Source organism: Neurospora hispaniola (genome assembly GCF_033458365.1).
Source record: "Neurospora hispaniola strain FGSC 10403 chromosome Unknown B0T23scaffold_5, whole genome shotgun sequence".
NCBI classification, from domain to species: domain Eukaryota; kingdom Fungi; phylum Ascomycota; class Sordariomycetes; order Sordariales; family Sordariaceae; genus Neurospora; species Neurospora hispaniola.
In genome coordinates this window covers 541,095-561,093 of record NW_026944410.1, presented here as the reverse complement: position 1 = coordinate 561,093, position 19,999 = coordinate 541,095, and the positions used below count along the sequence as shown (strand labels likewise).

General features: G+C 51.6%; 5 protein-coding genes across 5 annotated transcripts; 4 read left to right on the top strand and 1 right to left on the bottom strand.

Annotated features, from left to right (window-relative positions):
* Positions 1–6,665: 6,665 nt before the first annotated feature.
* Positions 6,666–8,945, top strand: B0T23DRAFT_158122 (uncharacterized protein). The gene is made up of 2 exons (XM_062832665.1): positions 6,666–7,385; positions 7,474–8,945. Exons 1-2 carry the CDS (start codon positions 6,785–6,787, stop codon positions 8,859–8,861), a joined length of 1,989 nt encoding a protein of 662 aa, XP_062691468.1. The 5' UTR covers positions 6,666–6,784; the 3' UTR covers positions 8,862–8,945.
* Positions 8,946–10,467: 1,522 nt separating this feature from the next.
* Positions 10,468–13,633, top strand: B0T23DRAFT_454114 (vacuolar ATP synthase 98 KDA subunit). The gene is made up of 5 exons (XM_062841201.1): positions 10,468–10,737; positions 10,861–10,939; positions 10,997–13,006; positions 13,065–13,285; positions 13,352–13,633. The coding sequence occupies exons 1-5, from the start codon at positions 10,609–10,611 to the stop codon at positions 13,481–13,483; spliced, it is 2,571 nt and encodes an 856-aa protein (XP_062691467.1). The 5' UTR covers positions 10,468–10,608; the 3' UTR covers positions 13,484–13,633.
* Positions 13,634–13,881: 248 nt separating this feature from the next.
* B0T23DRAFT_359550 (uncharacterized protein) lies at positions 13,882–16,876 on the top strand (the record flags this gene model as incomplete). Its single annotated transcript, XM_062836231.1, has 4 exons — positions 13,882–14,584; positions 14,687–14,842; positions 14,909–15,625; positions 15,734–16,876. The coding sequence occupies exons 1-4, from the start codon at positions 14,261–14,263 to the stop codon at positions 16,874–16,876; spliced, it is 2,340 nt and encodes a 779-aa protein (XP_062691466.1). The 5' UTR covers positions 13,882–14,260.
* Positions 16,877–17,488: 612 nt separating this feature from the next.
* B0T23DRAFT_339460 (transcription initiation factor IID, 18kD subunit-domain-containing protein) lies at positions 17,489–18,368 on the bottom strand (the record flags this gene model as incomplete). Its single annotated transcript, XM_062835859.1, has 2 exons — positions 17,862–18,368; positions 17,489–17,784 (listed from the first exon to the last, which is right to left on the bottom strand). Coding segments are annotated over exons 1-2 (357 nt in total), but the record flags the coding sequence as incomplete, so codon positions are not given.
* Positions 18,369–18,818: 450 nt separating this feature from the next.
* On the top strand, positions 18,819–19,809 carry B0T23DRAFT_396470 (uncharacterized protein; the record flags this gene model as incomplete). The annotated part of the gene is made up of 4 exons (XM_062838250.1): positions 18,819–18,821; positions 18,902–19,011; positions 19,164–19,245; positions 19,615–19,809. The coding sequence occupies 4 exons, from the start codon at positions 18,819–18,821 to the stop codon at positions 19,807–19,809; spliced, it is 390 nt and encodes a 129-aa protein (XP_062691464.1).
* Positions 19,810–19,999: the final 190 nt, after the last annotated feature.

Below are 19,999 nucleotides of genomic sequence, written 5' to 3'. Positions count from 1 at the left end.
ACGACGATCGATCGATCGATCTGTTTCATCCGTCCCAATGTATAGATGGTGTATGCGATGCTAGAATGGGCCGGGACACTTTTACTGTATAGTCTCTTTCTTTGCACATACTATTCAGTCTTTTCAACCTGATGATCTTTTTTTTTTTTTTTGTTGGATCTTACTAGGCTGCATTGTGATTGAGAATGTAGTGTACTAAGCTTGAACTGAATCCACGGCGTCGAAAACCTCTTTCAACATCTTACATCTTTCCCTCTTCTTCTGTATTTTGATTTGGCCATCAACGTCCATGTCCCTTCTTCCGTTTCCATGAAATTCATCCCAAGCAGTTCATACTACCAAATGTTAGTTGCAAGCTGGTTCCCCATTCTTCACTCGACAGCCGAGAAAATCCGCGCCCATCCACCCGGGAAGGAAAAATAAGGAAGGGCATACGAAGCACCAGACAGGTATCAATCTATCAAGAAAGCTTGTTTGATGTTCATACAACCCCAACTATGTAACTCAATGCGTTCTCTAGCATAGCATACCCGCCTACTGTAGTAAAGCCGCAGAGAAGCAAAACGCAGTGATATTCTCTATCTAGGTATACGACTTTCCCCTCACTTTCCCCTACTCTGTGAATAAGAAAATATTATGTAACGAGAACCACTTCACTCGGGGACTTGAACTAACCCTGTGTGACCTGTATGTAACTTGGATGACTTTCTTTCAACTCGCAGCATCTAGGGTATGTACACTATTTCATTTCGGTAATCTTTGCACATATGTACCAACTACTGAACCGATGTATATGTATACTCTCTCTATACCTACCTGAGGCAGGTTTCTGCCAAAGTCAGTCGTACCTGCATGCATAAAGGCCATCCACCGCTGGCTGGCTGGCTGCATCACGGAATCTTTCTTTCCGTCGTCGTCGTCGATTTCACTTGTTTCGTTTCAAAGAACTAAACTGAACTTGTGTACCTCTGACATTCTTCCACTTCAGTCCAGTTCCGGTTCCAGTCCAGGTACATACACACTTACACGTGTTCGTTCTTCATGACTTGATCGTCGTCGTCGTCGAGGATTTGCTTTCCTTCCTTCCTAATTTCCTTCCTTCCCCTCTCACATGTTATGTCACCTCACATCAGATCACATCCACTTCCCCCTCTCTCTTTCCCCCTGGCAGCCAGGTTCCATCAACGGAAGGTGTCAGTTCCATTGATAGACGGAATGGAATGGTACATTGCCGGTGCCGGTTGAAAGCTTGGACGAAAGCTTGAATGATCGCTTGAAAGCTTGAAAGCTTAACGGCCATGTACTACTGTATGTCGATCTTAAACTCGTCTGATCGTCTGAACAAATGGTACGTTGGGGTTACATAGGTAGCTCGGTAGGTTGGCGGCAACGGCTCGCTCGCTCGCTCGCTCGCTTTACATGTACGAGTTTGGAATCTCGATGAGAAGCTGCCGCTCAAGTACGGGAGACGGACGGATATCGGATCGGGTCGGGAATATGAGTGTTAGGGTGTATTTGGTATAGAAGGTAGGTAGGTATGTAGGTAGCTGGGTAGGTAGGGAAAAGAGGGAAAAAGAGAGATGAATGTCTGGAGGTCGAGGCAGTAAGTAGCACCACACCACATTTGGCTATGTAGCAAAACATCGCCAGCTAGCAGCAGGTGAACATATCCTTCACTTTTTGTTTCTGTTTTCCCTGTTGATTTGTTCTCATCCTTTGCATTCCTGAACAACCTCAAAGTGTAAAGTGTTCCTAGCTAAGCTGCCTAGTACCTACCTAGCCAAGAAGGGGAAGCAACTAAAGCGAAGACGCGCGGCCAATGGAGCGAATTCCTGGTTGTCTTCATCCTTTTGTTCTTCTTTTTCTTGTTAGCCCTCGGGGGTTTCAGTAAGAGACAGCAGCAACACGAGGGGAAGAAAAACCGTTGGTCGATTTTTTTTTTTTTTTTTTTTTTTTTCTCTTTTCTTCTTCTTGACACAAGATGGATGCACAAGATCCTCAACCTGGCACTTTTGGAACAACTTCACACAAGCTTTAGATCAAATTTATATACACTACTACCATCCGTCCCCTTTTCTTTATTATTTCTCTCTCTTCCTTTTTACAATAACTGCCCCCCTGTTTTCATGGCGTTTTTGGCGGCGTGCTGTCGTTGGCTAAAAAAAAAAAAAAAAAAAAAAAAAAAAAAAAAAAAAAAGTTGTTCGGTTGACGCGGCGGGTGACACTGGACGGGAGGGGGGACGGATGCGACTGCGAGCGAGCGAAGGGAAGGGAAGGGTTGGGAGGGAGCGATGATCTGGCCAAGACTTTTAGGAACTGCCCGAAAACCTGGGGTAAAGTGAACTTGGGGGAGACGGACGCCCGGTCTGGACGTCTTGGCTTTGACTTCTCTCTTTTATTCTGTCTGCCTGTCTGTCTGCAACGCTTATATTGTATTGTATTGTGTTGACTGCACTGCCGGGAAGCTTTTTCTCGCTGGGTTTTATGTTGGCTTGTCTGCAGGAAGGGATTCGGACATCCATTCGGCGAGTGAATACTTGACAACAAAAGTGGTGAACCTGGCAAAGGCTGACTGGCAAAGCAGCACTGCACTGTTAGAACGACATGGTCAACGTCAACGTAACCCAGTATTACGTGCTGAATGTGCTCTTCCAGAATCCATCCATCTACATATATCGCCCAGCACGCAATCCCGCATTATTTCCACGTTGTCAAAGTAGTGTATTATGAAGAACGTTAAAGGTCAGACGTCAGCTCCGCGGAGATGGCAAAAGGGGAAAGGTCGCACGGAGTATGTAAACTGCAAATGTTGTGTAATGTGTGGTGTTTGTTGGCGACTTGGATGTGTTTGTGCAATGATGACTATTACCACCTTGTTGATGTGATGGACAGACTTGTCCCGGGCACACTTGGTACTTTCTTGTTCCTTCCACGCACATATTCTTGGTATACGTTGCTGTTTTCCCCCTTTTTTATGCAAGCTGTGTGTGGTCCCGTCGAGGTTCTCCCCCAATTGATATGCGGGGAAAGGGGAGACTGAGGCTACAGTACGACAAGCACAAGGAAAGACACGCAGCAAGTCAAGACAGGGTTAGCTCGGGGCGGCAGGAAGCGGCTCCCCGGATTGGAGAAGACGGTGACATGGGGGGAATTTGGGGAATCAACCAGAAGAGTGTGCAATCCAATGGTTGGTGCGCCGGGTGGTTCGTTATGGGTATAAAGCAACGGTGTGGATTGGTCTGTCTAGCTAACTAACGGTTTACAACCGTGATCCTGAACTAAATACTGCGAGTGATGGTCTGTGCGCCAAAGCGCACCTTCCAAGTGGCTTGTTCTCAGCAAATACAAGCGAGAACTTGCGGTGCGAATGATCAGGTGCACGTGAACAATTCTGAGCCTCTCTGGGATTGTTGAATGCTGCAACCTCTGGACCGCACCACTCCAATTGCTTGGCATCACCTCATCAATCCCGTCGTCTCCCAGTAGGTAGTCTGCTAGCAGGATCATTCCATTTCAACGCTTCAAGTTTTGGCACTGCTCAAGCGTCTTGTTATCTTCTTGGGGTGATCATCTCTGATGGCCGGCTGGTTGAGATTGACTCTTCTCCCCACTGTCGTTGATCTTCTGGTCAGTCACCTTGTCTTCCGATGGAGAGTTTGATTGGTCCATCTAGAAAAGAGCTAGAGAGATCCGCCGACAACGGCGTGGAGTCGATCTCTCAAAGGGTGCAGAAAGGGGTCCAAAGCGGCGTGTGTGTAGTGTACATGTGTAGTCGCCAGGCCCCTTGTTGCTCCCCATGTCAAGTAGTCATTTGCCAAAAGCTTATAATTGCTGATTCAATTGCTTGTCGTGTCTGGGGAATCCGTAGTGTCCAAGAAATATGATATAAGGGGCTGCCCGTCGAGACGTACGTACTTGTGAGAAAGCGATTTCGACCCTTTCCAAAGAGCGACAGTTCGGAAGTTGGTCACGTCAGCCAAGGGTCGTATCAGCCGCAGATCGCCAAAGCATCGTCGGAGGTGGCCAAGACAAGATAAGAGAATGATTCAAAAATGTATCGTGAATTCGGTGCTCTTCATCCCAGTCGATATGTTTGTTGTCCCTTTGATGTCGCGGCTGTCATTCCGTCGGTGGAGAAGGTCGCTCTCAGTCTCGCCTCCAACCCACCACCCATTACGTACGAATACGTCTCTTTCAGTTGGTATTGTACGGCATGTACTTTACCGTTGGCGAACCTGGCCAGCCACCAACCCACCAGTCCACCAGAGAGCACCCATTGGCAGCCAGCCATTCTTGTCAACCACTGCCACTTCACACTGGTGATACTACTTGGGTATGTCATGGAAACTTGGATATTTTGGGTTATCTGCAGTTGACCAACATTGAAGCGATCCGTCCCTGCGTATCTCTTGGTACGTCTTTTCGAAACTGGAATCAATTGAACGATCGATGGCCAAAAAAATGATCCAAGAAGCAGTTACTCGATTTGGACGTTTGGTGGGCGATATCCGGCTCTGGTTGGTCCGTTTCGCGTCTCCGGTAGGTCACTGATGCTGCAAGATCAACCAAGCCCAAGATACTACCCGATTACTCTGGAGTGACTGAACCGGGCATCTGTCAACCGAAGCTCTGATAAGTAGCAAGAAGGCGGGACAGATGAGGCAAAAATGAGAAATTCCTAGTGTACATCGCTGGCAGCCCTGGTCCCTGATGGCTATCACCAGTTCGTGTGGGAAAACGTCTTGGCTTCAGTTGTGACCCAGTTTCCACCGCGTTTCCATCTTCCGTACGTCTGAGTGGTAGAAAAGTCCATTGGCATCATCAGAAACCTAATCCATCGACCACTTCTTTTTTTCTGTAGCGGCGATGGACCCCACTGTCAATCCGTCTCCCCTTCGACATTAGCCCATTTTAACTGGGGCCTTCCAGGATGTGTCCATAACTGCCAACTGAATGAAGGGTTTCTGCGTTCTGCAGAGGCACAGAGGGTGGACTGGACTGTAATGACTCTGTATTGAGGGTCTGGCAATGGACCATACGGCTGGGTCCCGCCCACAGGCAAAGTACATACATTCCTGGCAGGCAGCACGTCTTTCCTGGGCAGGGCCACGCAGGCGACAAAGGACGGACATCCTTTCCCTCGAATTTGCGTTGAGTAATGAAAACGACGACTTAGCAGAGTGACAGAAAATTCAAGCAGCCCTCCCGGCACCGCTTGCCGGTTTGCCCTAGGTACTTTTCCATTTTGCAAATCAGCTCTAGTATTTAATCAGTGTGTCCTGTTTTTTTTCCATTCGCAACTGCCCTCGCTTCTTGTTCTGGTCGATTCTTCTGCCGTTCTTGTCAACCATAGTGTAACAACAACCAACAAGACATCATTCGCTTATCACAGTCCTGCCAACCGCGTACGGTAACCGAACCACGAAGAAGAAACGAAGGACAGAACAGGAACAGGAACAGGAACAGGACCTCATCCGACGGACCAACGCAATCCGACCGATCGACCGCCCAAAGGAACGCAAGACCAGCGGAGGGGAACTCCAAAATTACGCATAACCCGTGCGCATTTGAGGTCATATTGCGCTTACCCCATTACTTCCTCTTCGTCCCCATCGGTACTAAGGCGGTCGGCGCACGTTTTGTACTGCCGGTCCTAATTTCTGGTAGCGCCCGAAATCCACAAATTTCCCCAGGTTTCAGAGGTACCAAGACACGGTACCTACCTGCGAACGAAAAGCCACACTTTAAGCGACTTCTACTATTCGTACCCTACTGTGCTCTCGGTCGCTCCCGACAGCCTCTCTCCACGCTATTCCTACCTCTACCTAGCTTGCCTTTGAGGTTGCCTCACCTGACAGCAGTTGGGCTGTTGGTCTGGGCACTTTGGCCATCTTTCTTAGGTAGACAGCCAGCGGCAAGAAGCGGCGGCGGCGGCGACGGCTCTGGGATCTCCGACCCGAGCACCTATCGACATCCTCCTGCTGCTGCATGAGGGGATTGGCACCATCTGTGAGCCAGATCACGACTGCTGCGGAGCCAACGCCAACTCTTCAACTGCAGTGTCCAAGGGAACAACGAACCTGTCCCGTCCTCTGCTTCCACTTGCATCCCCGCATCACTTGCATCGCCGGGACCCCCTTCAACCTCGTTCTTCTTACCTAACGGCACCATCCCTTGACTAATAGAAAAACACCAAGCGGCTAGTCAGACTAGTCCACGCCCGCCAAAGAAACAAAAAAGTCCGGTCCTTCGGCACGCCTGTCCACGCCTGTTTTTCGTGAGCTCGTGGTCCCACGCGCTTGGACACCTGTCTCACCTGTCGACTCAGGGTTACCCCAACTTGGCGAGGGGCGATCCCAGAACGGCTCTTTATAACCTCGCCGGGATCCAAGAGCTTCCAGACACCGACATCCCACCACAAGCGAAAATCCAACTGATCCACCAACAAATCGTCCTTCCCTGTTCGTGGCTCTACACTTGTAGCTCCAACCTTTTTGATCTTTGACTCTCCGACTTTTCGTCTCTTGTTGCTCGAGAGCTTCCATCCAACCTTAACGTCCTCCGCTTGTACCCCCGAACATTCATCCCGGCCCGCCAACGTCTGTGACATCGTCCCTTCTCTCCCCACGGAGCAGAAAAATCACCGAACAAAGGACGCCAAACAAGGTCACCGCTTGCTGTCAACGATCGATTGTTCCGCCATCGCACACCTGACCTCATAGCAATTTTGCCATTGGGCTCGGCCAAGCCCCCTCCGACCTTTCGTCCTCCTTCCTCAATCAACATGGTCATTCTGCATCATCTCAACACCTTCGCGGCCATGGAGAATATCCAAGCGCCAAGCCCTCCTATCACTCCTCCTGCCCATCAGGAGTGCCTCTCCCCAGCTCTGCCTTCTCCTAACGAGTGCGACAACAACAACAACAACAAGACCATGGGTGAAGCTCAAAACCGCCAGCCTTCTCCCGACAGAGCGTCGCGCTCTTCCTTCTCCTCCATCCGCGAGAACGAAAACACCCTCACCCAGACCTTCACCCACTCCAAGATCTCCCACCTCGACGTCGACGAAGAGGTTGTGGACGATCGCACCCCCGAGGTCACTCCGGGCCCCTCGACCCTAAACAAGGTCGACACCTTCAGCATGATCCAGACACAGTTCCGCCCCCCAGTGACCCAACCCAACAGCAGGCTTCGTGGCTACGTTGCCCCCGCCGACAGCTTCCAAGGCTGGAAGGGAATCCAGGTCAGAGGCAAGCTTGCTAGCAGGAGCTTTGGAGACCTGACCATTTTGAATAACGTTTGGGGCAGTCCGCCAAAGGATCCCAGAAGTGTCAAAATCAGGCCGGGCGAGGCTCCCATCGAGAGGCTTCCTGCCGAAATTTTGAGTACGTACCCATATCCGGCCCCATAATGCCCCTCCCCCGCTTCGCATCTGGGAACAACCCGTTCGCTAACCACCATGTGATGTGACAGCCGCCATCATCGGCCTCCTCTTCCTCGATGTTCCCCCGAACGGCGTAACCCGGCGCAACATCGATCTGATGTCGCTGTTGCTGACGTCCAAGACACTCCACCTTGCTACCTTGAGTACGCTGTACAGCCAGATCACCATCCCCCACTCGAGAATTTTCCACAAGTTCCTGACCCATATTGCCGAGCACCAAACGCTGGGCACAATCGTCCGACGACTCGACTTCTGCCACTTCAACCCCTCACAGCTCTTCTCCACGGCTGCCGAACGATCTCAGGCTCGCAATTTGACTTCCGAGACCTTGCTCCGATGCCTCGAGTTGACCCCGAATCTTCAGGAGTTCTTGGTGCAGGAGCATATCGACCAGGATTTGAGCGTGGATGTGTTGAGGAAGCTGTTTTTGGGTCTTGAGCGCATGGAGGCTTTGGACTTTTGTGGATGTACTTCGACCTTTTTTAAGGATTCCTTCACGTCGATAGTGACTGCGGATTGGCCCGCGCAGCTGTCGATTCGCCGGCTTTCGCTGCACAAGTGCTTGACATTGCCTTCAACTGTCTTTGAGGCTATTCTTCCCCGACTAACCCGGTTGACGCACCTTGATGTCGCCGGCACTCGCATCACTGATGCGGCCCTCATGTCGATCCCCTACACGGCCAGGATCACTCACCTGAATATCGCCAAGTGCAAATTGCTCTCGGCGCGCGGCGTGATTGATTTCCTGGCTAACCACCCTGCTGCCCAGGGTCTCGTATACCTGAGCTTGGCTACTGATGCTAGAAGCCACCAGCTCTTTGATGTCCAAGACATATCTGAGCTGATTCCCATCCTTCCGACGACCCTCAAGTCCCTCAGTTTGAAGGGAAGCAAGATGGATCCTTCGCACATTGACTTGCTTCGGCCCTTGACCAAGCATCTCGAGGAACTGGCTATTGGTCGATCCCTTCTTCTGGAGGATGTTAACCGTATTTTCGTGCCAGACGAGACGGACGATATTGAGAAGCAGCTCGAATGGGTTCCTCACACGCTCAAATTCCTCGATCTTTCGGATTTGTGGGGTAACGAGCTGGACCTGGTCTATCTGTTCAACAGCCGCTGTGCGATCATGAAGCCCTTCTCAGCCCCTCTCGAAGTGGTTGAGTTGGCGGAAGATGTTTTCCGTCGTGTGGTGAAGTCGTCTGCCACCTTGCAGCGCATGGGCTGGCGCACCTCGGAGGTGGGAAGCCGCGGATGGATGGTGCGACAGAAGTCTCAGGACCCCTCTGTGCCACACGACGACGGCAGCCGTGGCTGGAAGATGGGCGCCGAAGCTTGGGGAATGAGAAAGATCCCCGTCGCAAGAGCTGAGGTCGGCGGAATGTACGGGAGCTTCATGTTTGGGCGCAAGCTCTAAGCAGCTCCTTTCGGATCCGCGATCGATCTGTTCCTCGTCACAACTTTTTCCCGACTCTCTACTCACTTTTTTATTCTTATGTATTCCCTATGTTTGCATGGCATCGCATGGTATGACCGGCATGACAAGCGAGCGAATTCGGCGCTTATATCCTTTTGTTTTTTGCGTCAACCCACGGAGTTTGGAGTCTTTTTTTTGATTCTTCGTTTTATTTTAGTTTTTCGCATGTCGAGAGCGAGGTCGTTGAGAGTTCCAATATCCATTTCCCCAACAAAGGATTCATCGGTATTTGAGGGTTTCCGGCTTTTTCGCGTCATTGTCATTGCATGGAGTTTTTGGGAGGCATCGGCTTTCTGTTTCCTTCATCAAAAGAAGGGTTATCCAAGATTTTGCTTTGCATCAATGGACATCAATTTACCAAAAGCAGGAGTTTCCAAGGATAAGGAATTGACTCTTTGGTCATGAAAAGATGAACAGGAGGCGAGAGACAGACAGATTTTGTGATGACTGCCTTTCGAAGTTGCATGTATGTGTGTATGGATAGCTTCTGGCGGGGGAACCCAGGGGATTCGAGGGGAGGGAGAAGATTTGTGCTACATTTATACACATATCTACTCGGCTACCTTAACTAAGCAAAGTCTATACATATAACAACCTGACAGCATCATCATCATTCAGCATGTGCCAAATGATATCCGAGAAGCAGATAAGATATCGGACTTGTTTTCAAACCGCTCTGAATAAGTGAGTGAGTAATTGATATGTGTGATGGATGGTGGTCACTGGGTGTCACCCACTCCCTTTTGGCCCGACCCCGCGTGGGGGTGTTGGTAATCAGGGTCCCTCTTCTCGTTGGGCTGAGTTGTTGAAGCAGACAGACATATTTGTTGAACAAAAGCATCAAATTAGAGATTCTCTCCAATGGTCCCTTGATGCATTGTACATATGCAAAGGCTGGAACATGGTTACTGCAAGTTATGTCACTGAAACTGTTGATGTAAGATAGGCATTATAGATGCAAAGGACGGTCGGTACCTGCGTGCTTGCCTCTGTATTGGTAGGTGATGGGGTCGATTCGTGTTTAGGTGTTGGGGCTGCTGGCTGACATTCCACTTGCGCTGTGATGAGGGGGTTGGTTCAGTTGTATTGGGGAAGTGAAAGTGAACTGAAGAGAGTTGCCCTGAGGAGTGATCGAGTTGCCTCCGTTGTCCCATAGTAGTGTAGTTCAGGTGAATCACGTGCCTGATTATGATGACATCTAGAGAGAGCAGATAGTATAAATCTTGACTATATCTACACCTCAGGAATCATTATGGCATTTGTTAAAACAAAGCTTTCGTACACCGAAAGAATGAGACTTTAGACAAAGCATTGTGTTCGGACGTCACTGCGATGAGAGGAAGTGAGCAAGAGTTGCGTATCCAGGGTTAGGGTATAGTCAGCGTATTAAGAGGTCGCCAGCTGACATTCTCCCCTCTTGATGGTACCAGCTGCTGGCAATATGCGTCAGCAAAGTGCGACCGGCTGGCGGCGGCAGGGAAGAGGCGACATGAGTGGCCACTGCCTCTGGCGGGCGCGGCGACGCATGGTCCACCTCTGACCTTACCTTGGCGAACCACAGCAGCAACGCCTTGGAGACTCCGACGTCGTAGCAATCGAACCTGGAACGGAATCCAAACCACCACCAAAACCCACGACAACGACCCGGAGTTGCATACAGCATTCCGCTTCAATCGGGTCATCCACGATGGCGCCGAAACAGGACACGCCGTTCCGCTCGGCGGACATGAGCATGGTCCAGCTCTACATCTCCAACGAAATCGGCCGCGAAGTCTGCAATGCCCTGGGCGAGCTGGGCCTTGTCCACTTCAGAGACGTAATGCCACCCGAGTCCCTTCCCTGCCTGTACAGCATCACGAGAACCCACCACCACCACCATCAACGTCAACAAACAATAACATCAACATCAGTCAGTCACTAACAATATGTGCCACTACAGCTCAACTCGGAACTCAGTGCTTTCCAAAGAGCATTTACCCAAGACATTCGACGCCTCGACAATGTCGAACGCCAACTGCGTATGTCCCCTCCTCTCGAAGCCACCACTTGGCATCATGGCTAACTTGCGTGCCAAGGCTACTTCCACTCCCAGATGGAAAAGGCTGGGATTCCTCTCCGCAAATTCGACCCCGACGTAGACACCCTCACCCCGCCCACCACCTCCGAGATCGACGAACTCGCCGAACGTGCCCAGACCCTGGAGCAGCGCGTCTCTTCTCTTAACGAGAGCTACGAAACATTGAAGAAGCGCGAGGTCGAGCTGACGGAATGGAGATGGGTCCTGCGCGAGGCTGGCGGCTTCTTTGACCGCGCCCACGGCAATGTCGAGGAGATTAGGGCGTCCACCGACAACGATGACGCCCCTCTGCTGCAGGATGTCGAGCAGCACAACACCGCCGCCGATGTCGAGCGTTCCTTCTCTGGCATGAACATTGGTTTCGTCGCCGGTGTCATCGGTAGAGACCGCGTCGATGCCTTTGAGCGCATCCTCTGGCGTACCCTCCGCGGTAACCTTTACATGAACCAGGCCGAGATTCCCGAGCCTTTGATCGACCCCACCATCAACGAGCCTGTTCTCAAGAACGTCTTTGTCATTTTTGCCCACGGCAAGGAAATTCTCGCCAAAATCCGCCGCATTTCTGAATCCATGGGCGCCGAGGTGTACAGTGTCGATGAGCACAGCGATCTGCGCCGCGATCAGGTCCACGAGGTCAACGCTAGACTTGAAGATGTCCAGAACGTCCTCCGCAACACCCAGCAGACGCTCGAGGCTGAGCTTGCACAGATCTCCCAGTCACTTTCGGCTTGGATGATTACCATCAGCAAGGAGAAGGCTGTGTACAACACTCTTAACCTCTTCTCGTACGACCGGGCTCGTCGGACTTTGATTGCCGAGGGTTGGTGTCCTACCAACGACCTGCCGCTCATCAGGTCGACTCTGCAAGATGTCAACAACAGGGCTGGTCTTTCGGTCCCGTCCATTATCAACGAGATCCGGACCAACAAGACCCCTCCTACATATCTCAAGACCAACAAGTTTACCGAGGCTTTCCAGACCATCGTCAACGCCTACGGTACTGCTACCTACCAGGAAGTCAACCCTGCCATCCCGGTCATTGTCACTTTCCCCTTCCTCTTCGCTGTCATGTTTGGTGACTTTGGTCACGCCCTCATCATGCTCTGCGCCGCCCTTGCCATGATCTACTGGGAGAAGCCGTTGAAGAAGGTCACGTTTGAGCTCTTCGCCATGGTTTTCTACGGTCGTTACATCGTTTTGGTCATGGCTGTCTTCTCTGTCTACACCGGTCTCATCTACAATGATGTATTCTCCAAGTCCATGACCCTTTTTGACAGTCAGTGGAAGTGGGTTGTGCCGGAAAACTTTAAGGAAGGGATGGCCGTTAAGGCCGTGCTCCGCGAACCCAACGGGTACCGCTATCCCTTTGGTCTCGATTGGCGTTGGCACGGGACCGAGAACGAGTTACTCTTCATCAACAGTTACAAGATGAAGATGGCTATCATTCTGGGTTGGGCGCACATGACGTACTCGCTGTGCTTCTCATACATTAACGCCCGCCACTTCAAGAGGCCGATCGATATCTGGGGTAACTTTGTCCCGGGTATGATCTTCTTCCAGTCTATCTTTGGTTATCTCGTCCTCTGCATTATCTACAAGTGGTCCGTCGACTGGTTCGGCACCGGTAGGCAGCCGCCTGGACTCTTGAACATGTTGATCTACATGTTCTTGCAGCCTGGTACCCTTGACGGTGGGGTCGAACTCTACCCTGGCCAGGCTACAGTTCAGGTTATTCTCCTGTTGCTGGCTGTCATCCAGGTTCCTATCCTACTCTTCCTCAAGCCGTTCTATCTTCGCTGGGAGAACAACCGGGCGCGCGCCAAGGGCTATCGCGGTATTGGCGAGCGGTCTCGTGTTAGTGCTCTGGACGAAGATGATGAGGAGGACCCTAGCAACGGTGACGACTATGAGGGTGCGGCCATGCTTACGCACGATGACCATGGTGATGGTGAACATGAGGAGTTTGAGTTTGGCGAAGTGATGATTCACCAGGTTATTCATACTATTGGTAAGTTTTTCCCGTTTGTCCGGGATCTGTCAAAGATGACGTGCTAACAACAGGACAGAGTTCTGCCTCAACTCGGTCTCGCACACGGCTTCCTACCTCCGTCTTTGGGCTCTTTCGCTGGCGCATCAGCAGCTTTCGGCTGTGCTCTGGTCCATGACCATGGCGAAGGCGCTGGAATCCAAGGGTCTTGGCGGTGCCATCTTCCTTGTGGTTGCGTTTGCCATGTTCTTTGTCCTCAGTGTTATCATTTTGATTATCATGGAGGGTGTCTCTGCTATGGTATGTTTGCTTGTTGCTATCCTGGATGTATGGGAAGTCATTTGCTAACTAAGGTCAAAACAATAGCTTCACTCGTTGCGTCTCGCGTGGGTCGAGTCCTTCTCCAAGTTTGCCGAGTTTGGCGGATGGCCGTTTACGCCGTTCTCGTTCAAGCAACAGCTTGAAGAGTCGGAGGAGCTTAAGGAGTACATAGGTTGATGATTGTTTTGCTTGGTCTTTTTGGTTGTTGGTCCGCTCCTTTTTTTTTTTGGTCATAGTTTCATTAGAGTGGTGAGTAGAGAGAGGATTGGGTGTGTGGTGTCGGTAGCTGTAGATGCATAGAGCAATGATATGGCATTCGTATTCCTATTCTGCGACCGTTGAAGCACTTCCAGAGCTCTCGTAGTCATTCTTAAAGTGCTGTATCTTATCAGTCTGGTATCTCGAGGTCCAGAGCCGTAGAGTAATGGTCTTAAAAGGCTAGTCTCCCAGAGTTACATAGGGTCGGATGACACACCCGCCAAAAGAGGGGGAGCCGTCTTGGCACCTGCATCGCTCTTACCCCCTTCAGGTTACACCAATCAGCTTTACCGTTTATCCGGCCGACATGCTTCAACCACTTCCCTTCCCTTTAGCTGTCTCTTCAATTGTGAACACATCGTGTTCAATTCACATCGTGTTCAAGTTCATACTCACTTACTTACTCACCCGCGTCACTCTTTTTCCCTCTGCCTTCGTTTTTCAGCTTCCCTTCACCCAGGCCTAAGGCGGGGATAACTACCTAGCTACCCATCTTATCCCCCTCCTGTCCTCTATCTTCCCCGCTTTCCTTTCCTTCTTTCCATTCTTCCTTCCTTCTTTCCAAACACCCATCCATTTTTCCCGTCCTGTCGTCTATCTTCCCCGCCTTCTCTCCCGTCCTTCCTGTCTCCTTGAGATACCCGACCCATAACATACCTCTGCTTCAACAATCGACAGCAGCAGAAAGCAAAAACAATGAAACCAACAACCCACCTCCGGGTGTTTAACCCCCCACTCAATCTCATCCTTCGTCATGGGTCATCTGCCTCGAAACAGCCGCTGGGAAGGGTCCTTCCTTTGGATGTGCAGTTGCTGCGGCAGCGGCAGGGACAGCGGCAGGGACAGCCACAACCAGAGGGACAGAGACAGTTACAGCGAAAGGTGGTGGAGGGCTGGGTGCGGGTGCGGGGAGTGGATGTGTTAGAGAAGAAGGAACTTGGACAGGGGCAGGGGCAGGAGAAGGAAATGGAGATGGAAAAGGGACGGGAGAAGGGGCAGAGGTTGGAGATGGAGATGCAGGTGGAAAAGGAAGATGGACAAGAGCACAGGTTAGGACAGGGGTTGCAGCAGCAGAGGTTGAAGAAGGGACAGGAGTTGGGGCAGAAGCTGGAACTGGGGCAGGAGATGGAGATGGAGATGGAGATAGAGATGGAGAAGAGGTTGGAGATGGCGAAGAGGTTAGAGATGGGACAGGAGATGGGGCAGAGGTTGGGGCAGGAGCAAAGGTTGGAACAGAAGCTGGAGCAAGTCAAAGTGAAAGTGGAAGTGGATATGAAAGTGAAAGAAGCAGGGCAGCGACAGCAACAGCAACAACAACAACTACAACAACAACAACAACAACAGCGACAGCGACAGCAACAACAACAGCAAATTACAAGGGATGATATTGTCGGGGTGCATAGTACCAAGCAAAAGGAACGCCAACAGCAAAGGGGGTACCGACAACAGCAGCAGCAGCGGGGGTATCATCAACTGGCGGTGGGGAGGGAGGAGCATCAGCATCAACAATACCAGCAGCAACAGCAACAGCAAGTAAAACAGATTCAGGGACAACAGAACCAACGTCGACAACGCCAGCAAGCGATATTAGCACGGACACATCCGCTACTAATGGATCAAGATCCCTCCGCAGTCTCGGAGATGTCAGCGGCACAGGAGGAAGTAAAGAACGGTGATAGTGGGTTGAATGGCCAGGGACAGGGACAGGAACAGGGACAGGGACAGGGACAGGGACAGATACAAAGACAAGAAGACGGGAAAACAGGACTGGATGAAACCAAGGTGATGGACTTTGGTCTCGAGGTCAGTAATAGTGGTGGTGTTGGTGGTAGTGTTAAAGGTGCTGAGGGTACCGGGGGTGTAAGAATTCGGAGGCTCGAGAGCCGCGGGGGAAGTAAGAACCGCGGGAGCATTCTTGCTCATGTTAGGCGTAATCGTGCTGCTGGTGCTGGTGGAAGTGGAACAGTGAAGAATCAGCAGAGTGGGCAGACTCAGCAAGGCCAGCAGGATCAGCAGGGTGAACAGTCTCAACAGGCTCAGCAGGTTCAGCAGGTTCAGCAGGTTCAGCAGGTTCAGCAGGTTCAGCAGGTTCAGCAGGTTCGGCAGACTCAGCAGGTTCGGCAGACTCAGCAGGCTCGACAGGCTCGACAGGCTCAACAGGGTCAACAGGTTCAACAGGCTTCGGAAAGAAAAGGGCTAGAAGGTGGTGATGGCAAAGTAAAGTCCCAGAAAGCTGAACCAATGGGAAAAGTCGAAAAGAAGGGTCCGTCGTATTTCACATTCAGTCTTAGAAGTGGTCGCAAGTTTGGTCCGGGTGCGTTGGAACACCAAGAGGATTTGGGTGGCTGGAAGGTGGGAAATGATATGATCATCAGTGGCGGAAGCGTGGTGTTGAGGTCTTTAGGGTTGTCGTCGCCGGGTGTAGCAGAGACGACAGCAGAGATCGGAACACGTGAGGCGCGAAAAGCAGAACCGAAGACGAAGACGACATCCGCATCATCACAAGCAAAAACATCAACATCAACCAAACAACCACCACAGCAACCACCACCCCCGCTCACCACCCACCGCCTCACCCTCATCCCCCACGCTAGCTCCGACATCTTCTCACCCACACCCCCTCCTGGCTCCCTCCTCATCCACGCCTGCAACGCCCAAGGCGACTGGGGCACCGGCATAGCCAGGATTTTCCGCACTCACTACCCCGGAGCCTACAAAGCCTACCAGGCGCACTGCTCTTCCATCCCTACCACCTCCACCTCCTCACAAACCAATCTTCTTCAAGACCAAGAAGAAGCCGAGTCCGTCGACCCCATCCAAGCCCGTAAAAACGCTTTGACCAAGCACCAGCGCAGCTTAGTCGGCACGGCCCTACTCATCCCGCCGCGTCCCTCCGTTCCGGGCGACAAGAAGCACTTTATCGGGTGTCTTTTTACCAGTCTCGGGTATGGCCCTTATAGAGATCCGGCGGTGGCGATGATGAAAGCGACGGGGAAGGCGATGGAAGATCTGATGAGGCAGGTTGCGGAGTGGAATGTGAATACTGCTACAGCGAAGAAGAAGAATATGAATATGGTAATAGGTCCGGAAATGAGGATGCCTAGAATTGATGCGGGCAAGTCTGCGGTGGAGTGGGAGATGACCAAGGAGGTTTTGGAGAAGGTGGAGGTTAGGGTGCCTGAGGGGATGTTGCCTGGGAAAGGGGAGATAAGAGTTTTTGATGGGGTTGGTGCCATTGAGGGGGAGAAAGGGAAGGGGAAGGGAAAGGGGAAGGGGAAGGGGAAAGGACAGAGAAATGGGAATGGAAAGTAACGGAAAAATAGGCCCTGGGCACTTTGTAAGAATCGACAAAAATGAGGTCAATGAAGGGCTGGTATAAGAGTAATGTTGATACCACCACTGTAAAAAGAAGCTATTGTGTCTAGAGTAATAGAACTCCCTAAGCTTATAGCCCGTTCAAGGCAATAATCCCCATGTTTGACCAACCTAACCATACCCATATCCCTTAACGCCTCGCTATGCCTATTATCAAAACGAAATAATGCCATGCTGTCGTTCCGTTCTCTTCCCAAATCACAGACCAACTTGGCCAAAACCCGGAACCGCCAAAACGAGATAATCTCAACGGCGTTTCCACCCAAGGAGATCCTACCTCCTCTTCGTCGCCGTGCCAATATCCGCCTCGGCCTCCAAACTATCATCCAACTCATCCAACTCTTCATCCTCCAACACACTCTGCTGTCTCTTCCTCTTTGTCCCGCCAGAACCCGAACCTGAACCTGATCCCGAGACAGTACTTCCCGGTCCCCTTTCTCCTCCTCCCCCTCCTCCCTTTTCTTTTTCTCCTTTTTCTCCTCCTCCTTTTTCTTTCTCCCCTTTTTCCTTCTCCTTGTCTTTGTCAGTACCCTTCTTCTCCTTCTCCTTCTCCTCCTTATCCGCATCCTTCATCAACTGATCCTCAATATTAAAGTTTTTACGCGCCGCCTCGATTTCCTTCTTCTTCTCAAACACCTCCTGGATCTTGCCCATGAACCGCGGGTTCCTCCGCATGGCAAACTCGAAATCTTCAAACTTGACTTTTTGTCGGCCGGCGTGGTGGGCGGCGCGCGTGGCTTCGAAGCCGACGCCTTGAATGAAATCGGTGATGAGCTCGTCGAGCACGCGCACGGTTTCCGGGAGGGGGTTTTTCAGGTCGCCGTGGCCGTAGAGGAGTTGGGCTACTGTTGTGGGGAAGGGGGTTAGTGTGGGGGATTAAAAGAGAGGGGGGGGAATGGGGAGAGGGAAAAAGAAGACGTACGTTCGTTGTGGTTAAAGTTCATTTTGCCGACATTCTTGCCGGCGCGGGCGCGGGGTTCCATGGTGGGCTGCGGGTGGGTGGGCTTGAGGCCCGGCTGTGAGGGTGGTGGTGGTGAGGTTGTGAGAGAAGGTGAGGTGGATGGAGGTGATGGAGGATTGGGGTCGCGGTTCGCGGTAGAGATGCGTTATGACGAGGAAGGTTTGGATGAAAAGCGAGTAAAAGGCTGAGTTGATCGGCGGGCTCAAAGGCTCAGTTGAGCAGACCTAGAAGCTCAACGTCGAAGGCTGGTGCGATTTAAAGCTTCGAGTTGCGCGGGGTCGAGAGCTTGATCAGCCTTGTCGCGTTAAGTGGTGGGGGAGCGAATGGGAGGATGCGACGCGCGGCGGTTAAGAGATAAGATATGGTACACGGGAAGAAGATTGTTTAGTTGGCTGAGAAGAGCATTCAGCCCGGTCGATACCTAGGTCCCGGATTTGGCGTCTTGTCGGAGGACAGAAAAACGATGACGATGGATCGATCAACAGGAATGAGGCTCCGAAATGCCAAACTAAGAAAGGCCCCCAAGGCCCCCCAACGGCGCCAGGAACCCCTGCCTTGTGTAACCGTGGCTCCACAGAACGGGTATGGGGTCCAATGACCAATCAGCTTCCAGTCACATCCATCCAAGACGGGAGCGAAGAGCTGAAGCTGTGCGCGCCCCGGGGCGTAAGACTGCTGAGCGGCACCCCTAACGACGCTGAAAGTTCAGTGTGGCATTTCGCAGCCTCGCGGGCCTCCACAAGCAGTCACCAACTGACTACACCTACGTAACCACCAACACGGCAAGTTCACGACACCTCCACCCGCGATATCCAAGGACGACGAGCGACGAGACCTTTGACGCATCGCTAAAGAACGAGAAGTTGCTGTTCCCCGACAACCTCACGATAGCCTGCCCCGTAATCCAAAGCGCCCACCATGGTATGTCACCCGCAACGTCATGGCGCATCACTTCCCATCGTATCCCATCCCATCATCGCTAACCATCTCTCTCGTCGTAGACCGCGCTCTTCAACTTTCAGTCCCTCCTTCTAGTCATTATCCTCCTCGTCTGTACCTCGACATACATACATCAGATGTTCCCCGCGATTCTCGACCGGAACAAGGATGGGTGAGTTGCCTTTCCCCTTTTTAGCGATGGACCCGGGTCCTCTGCCTCGACACAGCACGAGATTTGGGAAACAGGACGGGCCTCTAGGAGAGACAAACGATACAAAGGGACCGGTGAACGAAACGACATGCTGACTGACATGAATTGAACAGCTTGATGGGCATCTTCTGGAAATGCGCAAGGATAGGCGAGCGGCTGAGTCCGTATGTTAGCATATGTTGTATCTTCATGGCGGTATGTTTCCTCGTTTGTTCCACATAATCCCCTGTCTGTTCTGTTCCGCTTCGAGCAACATGCTGATAAGATGTGTTGATCAGTTCTCTATGCTTGTTGGCAACTAAATCATTTATTTCCGTTGTTACCTCGACACGAATACACGTTTTTATAATGCTTAGCGCTCGACAGCCACGTGGTACTGCGCCTTTTAATCATAAACTTGGAGTTGCAGGAGGGAATATTCAAACTGGGTTTCCACTGAAAGAAAAAGAGGGAGAGAAGGGTTTCGGGGAAAGCGACAGCCCCGACGACATGAGGATGGACATATTTCTGGACCGGGGACCACAAGGCCGACGGACCTAAAGGGGACACTCAAAAGTGAAACAGGCGGATGGCAATCAGGAGATGGAGGACAACAATGGAGATGACGATCTGGCGGGCTTGGGGACACCGACACTTTGCGACTATCGACGCCCAGAACTCAGCACACCTGGCCAATCCCTCTCGGTAAAGCGAGATCGACAGGGTCTTTGTGGGACTTGGAAGCAGTGGACGCCCTACCGACAATGCTGGACTCCATGATTTCACCGAAATGGGACCCGAGCGAGCTGAGCTGTGGATTGCCGGTTTACTACTGTTCTAGACGACTGGGCAAGGCTCGACAGTATGAGAAGGGATATGGGATTATCGTGGCTGAGATATCACTAGTGGATCACATGGTATCAAACTGGTTTCGCCTGGCCAACAATGCAGATGCTTCCACGCTCTTGTA

Bases quoted from the DNA above. Each gene is read 5' to 3' on its own strand.
- B0T23DRAFT_454114 (XM_062841201.1), top strand. From the start codon at position 10,609: ATGGCGCCGAAACAGGACACGCCGTTCCGCTCGGCGGACATGAGCATG. The intron at 10,940-10,996 runs GTATGTCCCCTC...TTGCGTGCCAAG, and splicing joins CAATGTCGAACGCCAACTGC to GCTACTTCCACTCCCAGATG. The intron at 13,286-13,351 runs GTATGTTTGCTT...TCAAAACAATAG, and splicing joins TGGAGGGTGTCTCTGCTATG to CTTCACTCGTTGCGTCTCGC.
- B0T23DRAFT_158122 (XM_062832665.1), top strand. From the start codon at position 6,785: ATGGTCATTCTGCATCATCTCAACACCTTCGCGGCCATGGAGAATATC. The intron at 7,386-7,473 runs GTACGTACCCAT...GTGATGTGACAG, and splicing joins GCTTCCTGCCGAAATTTTGA to CCGCCATCATCGGCCTCCTC.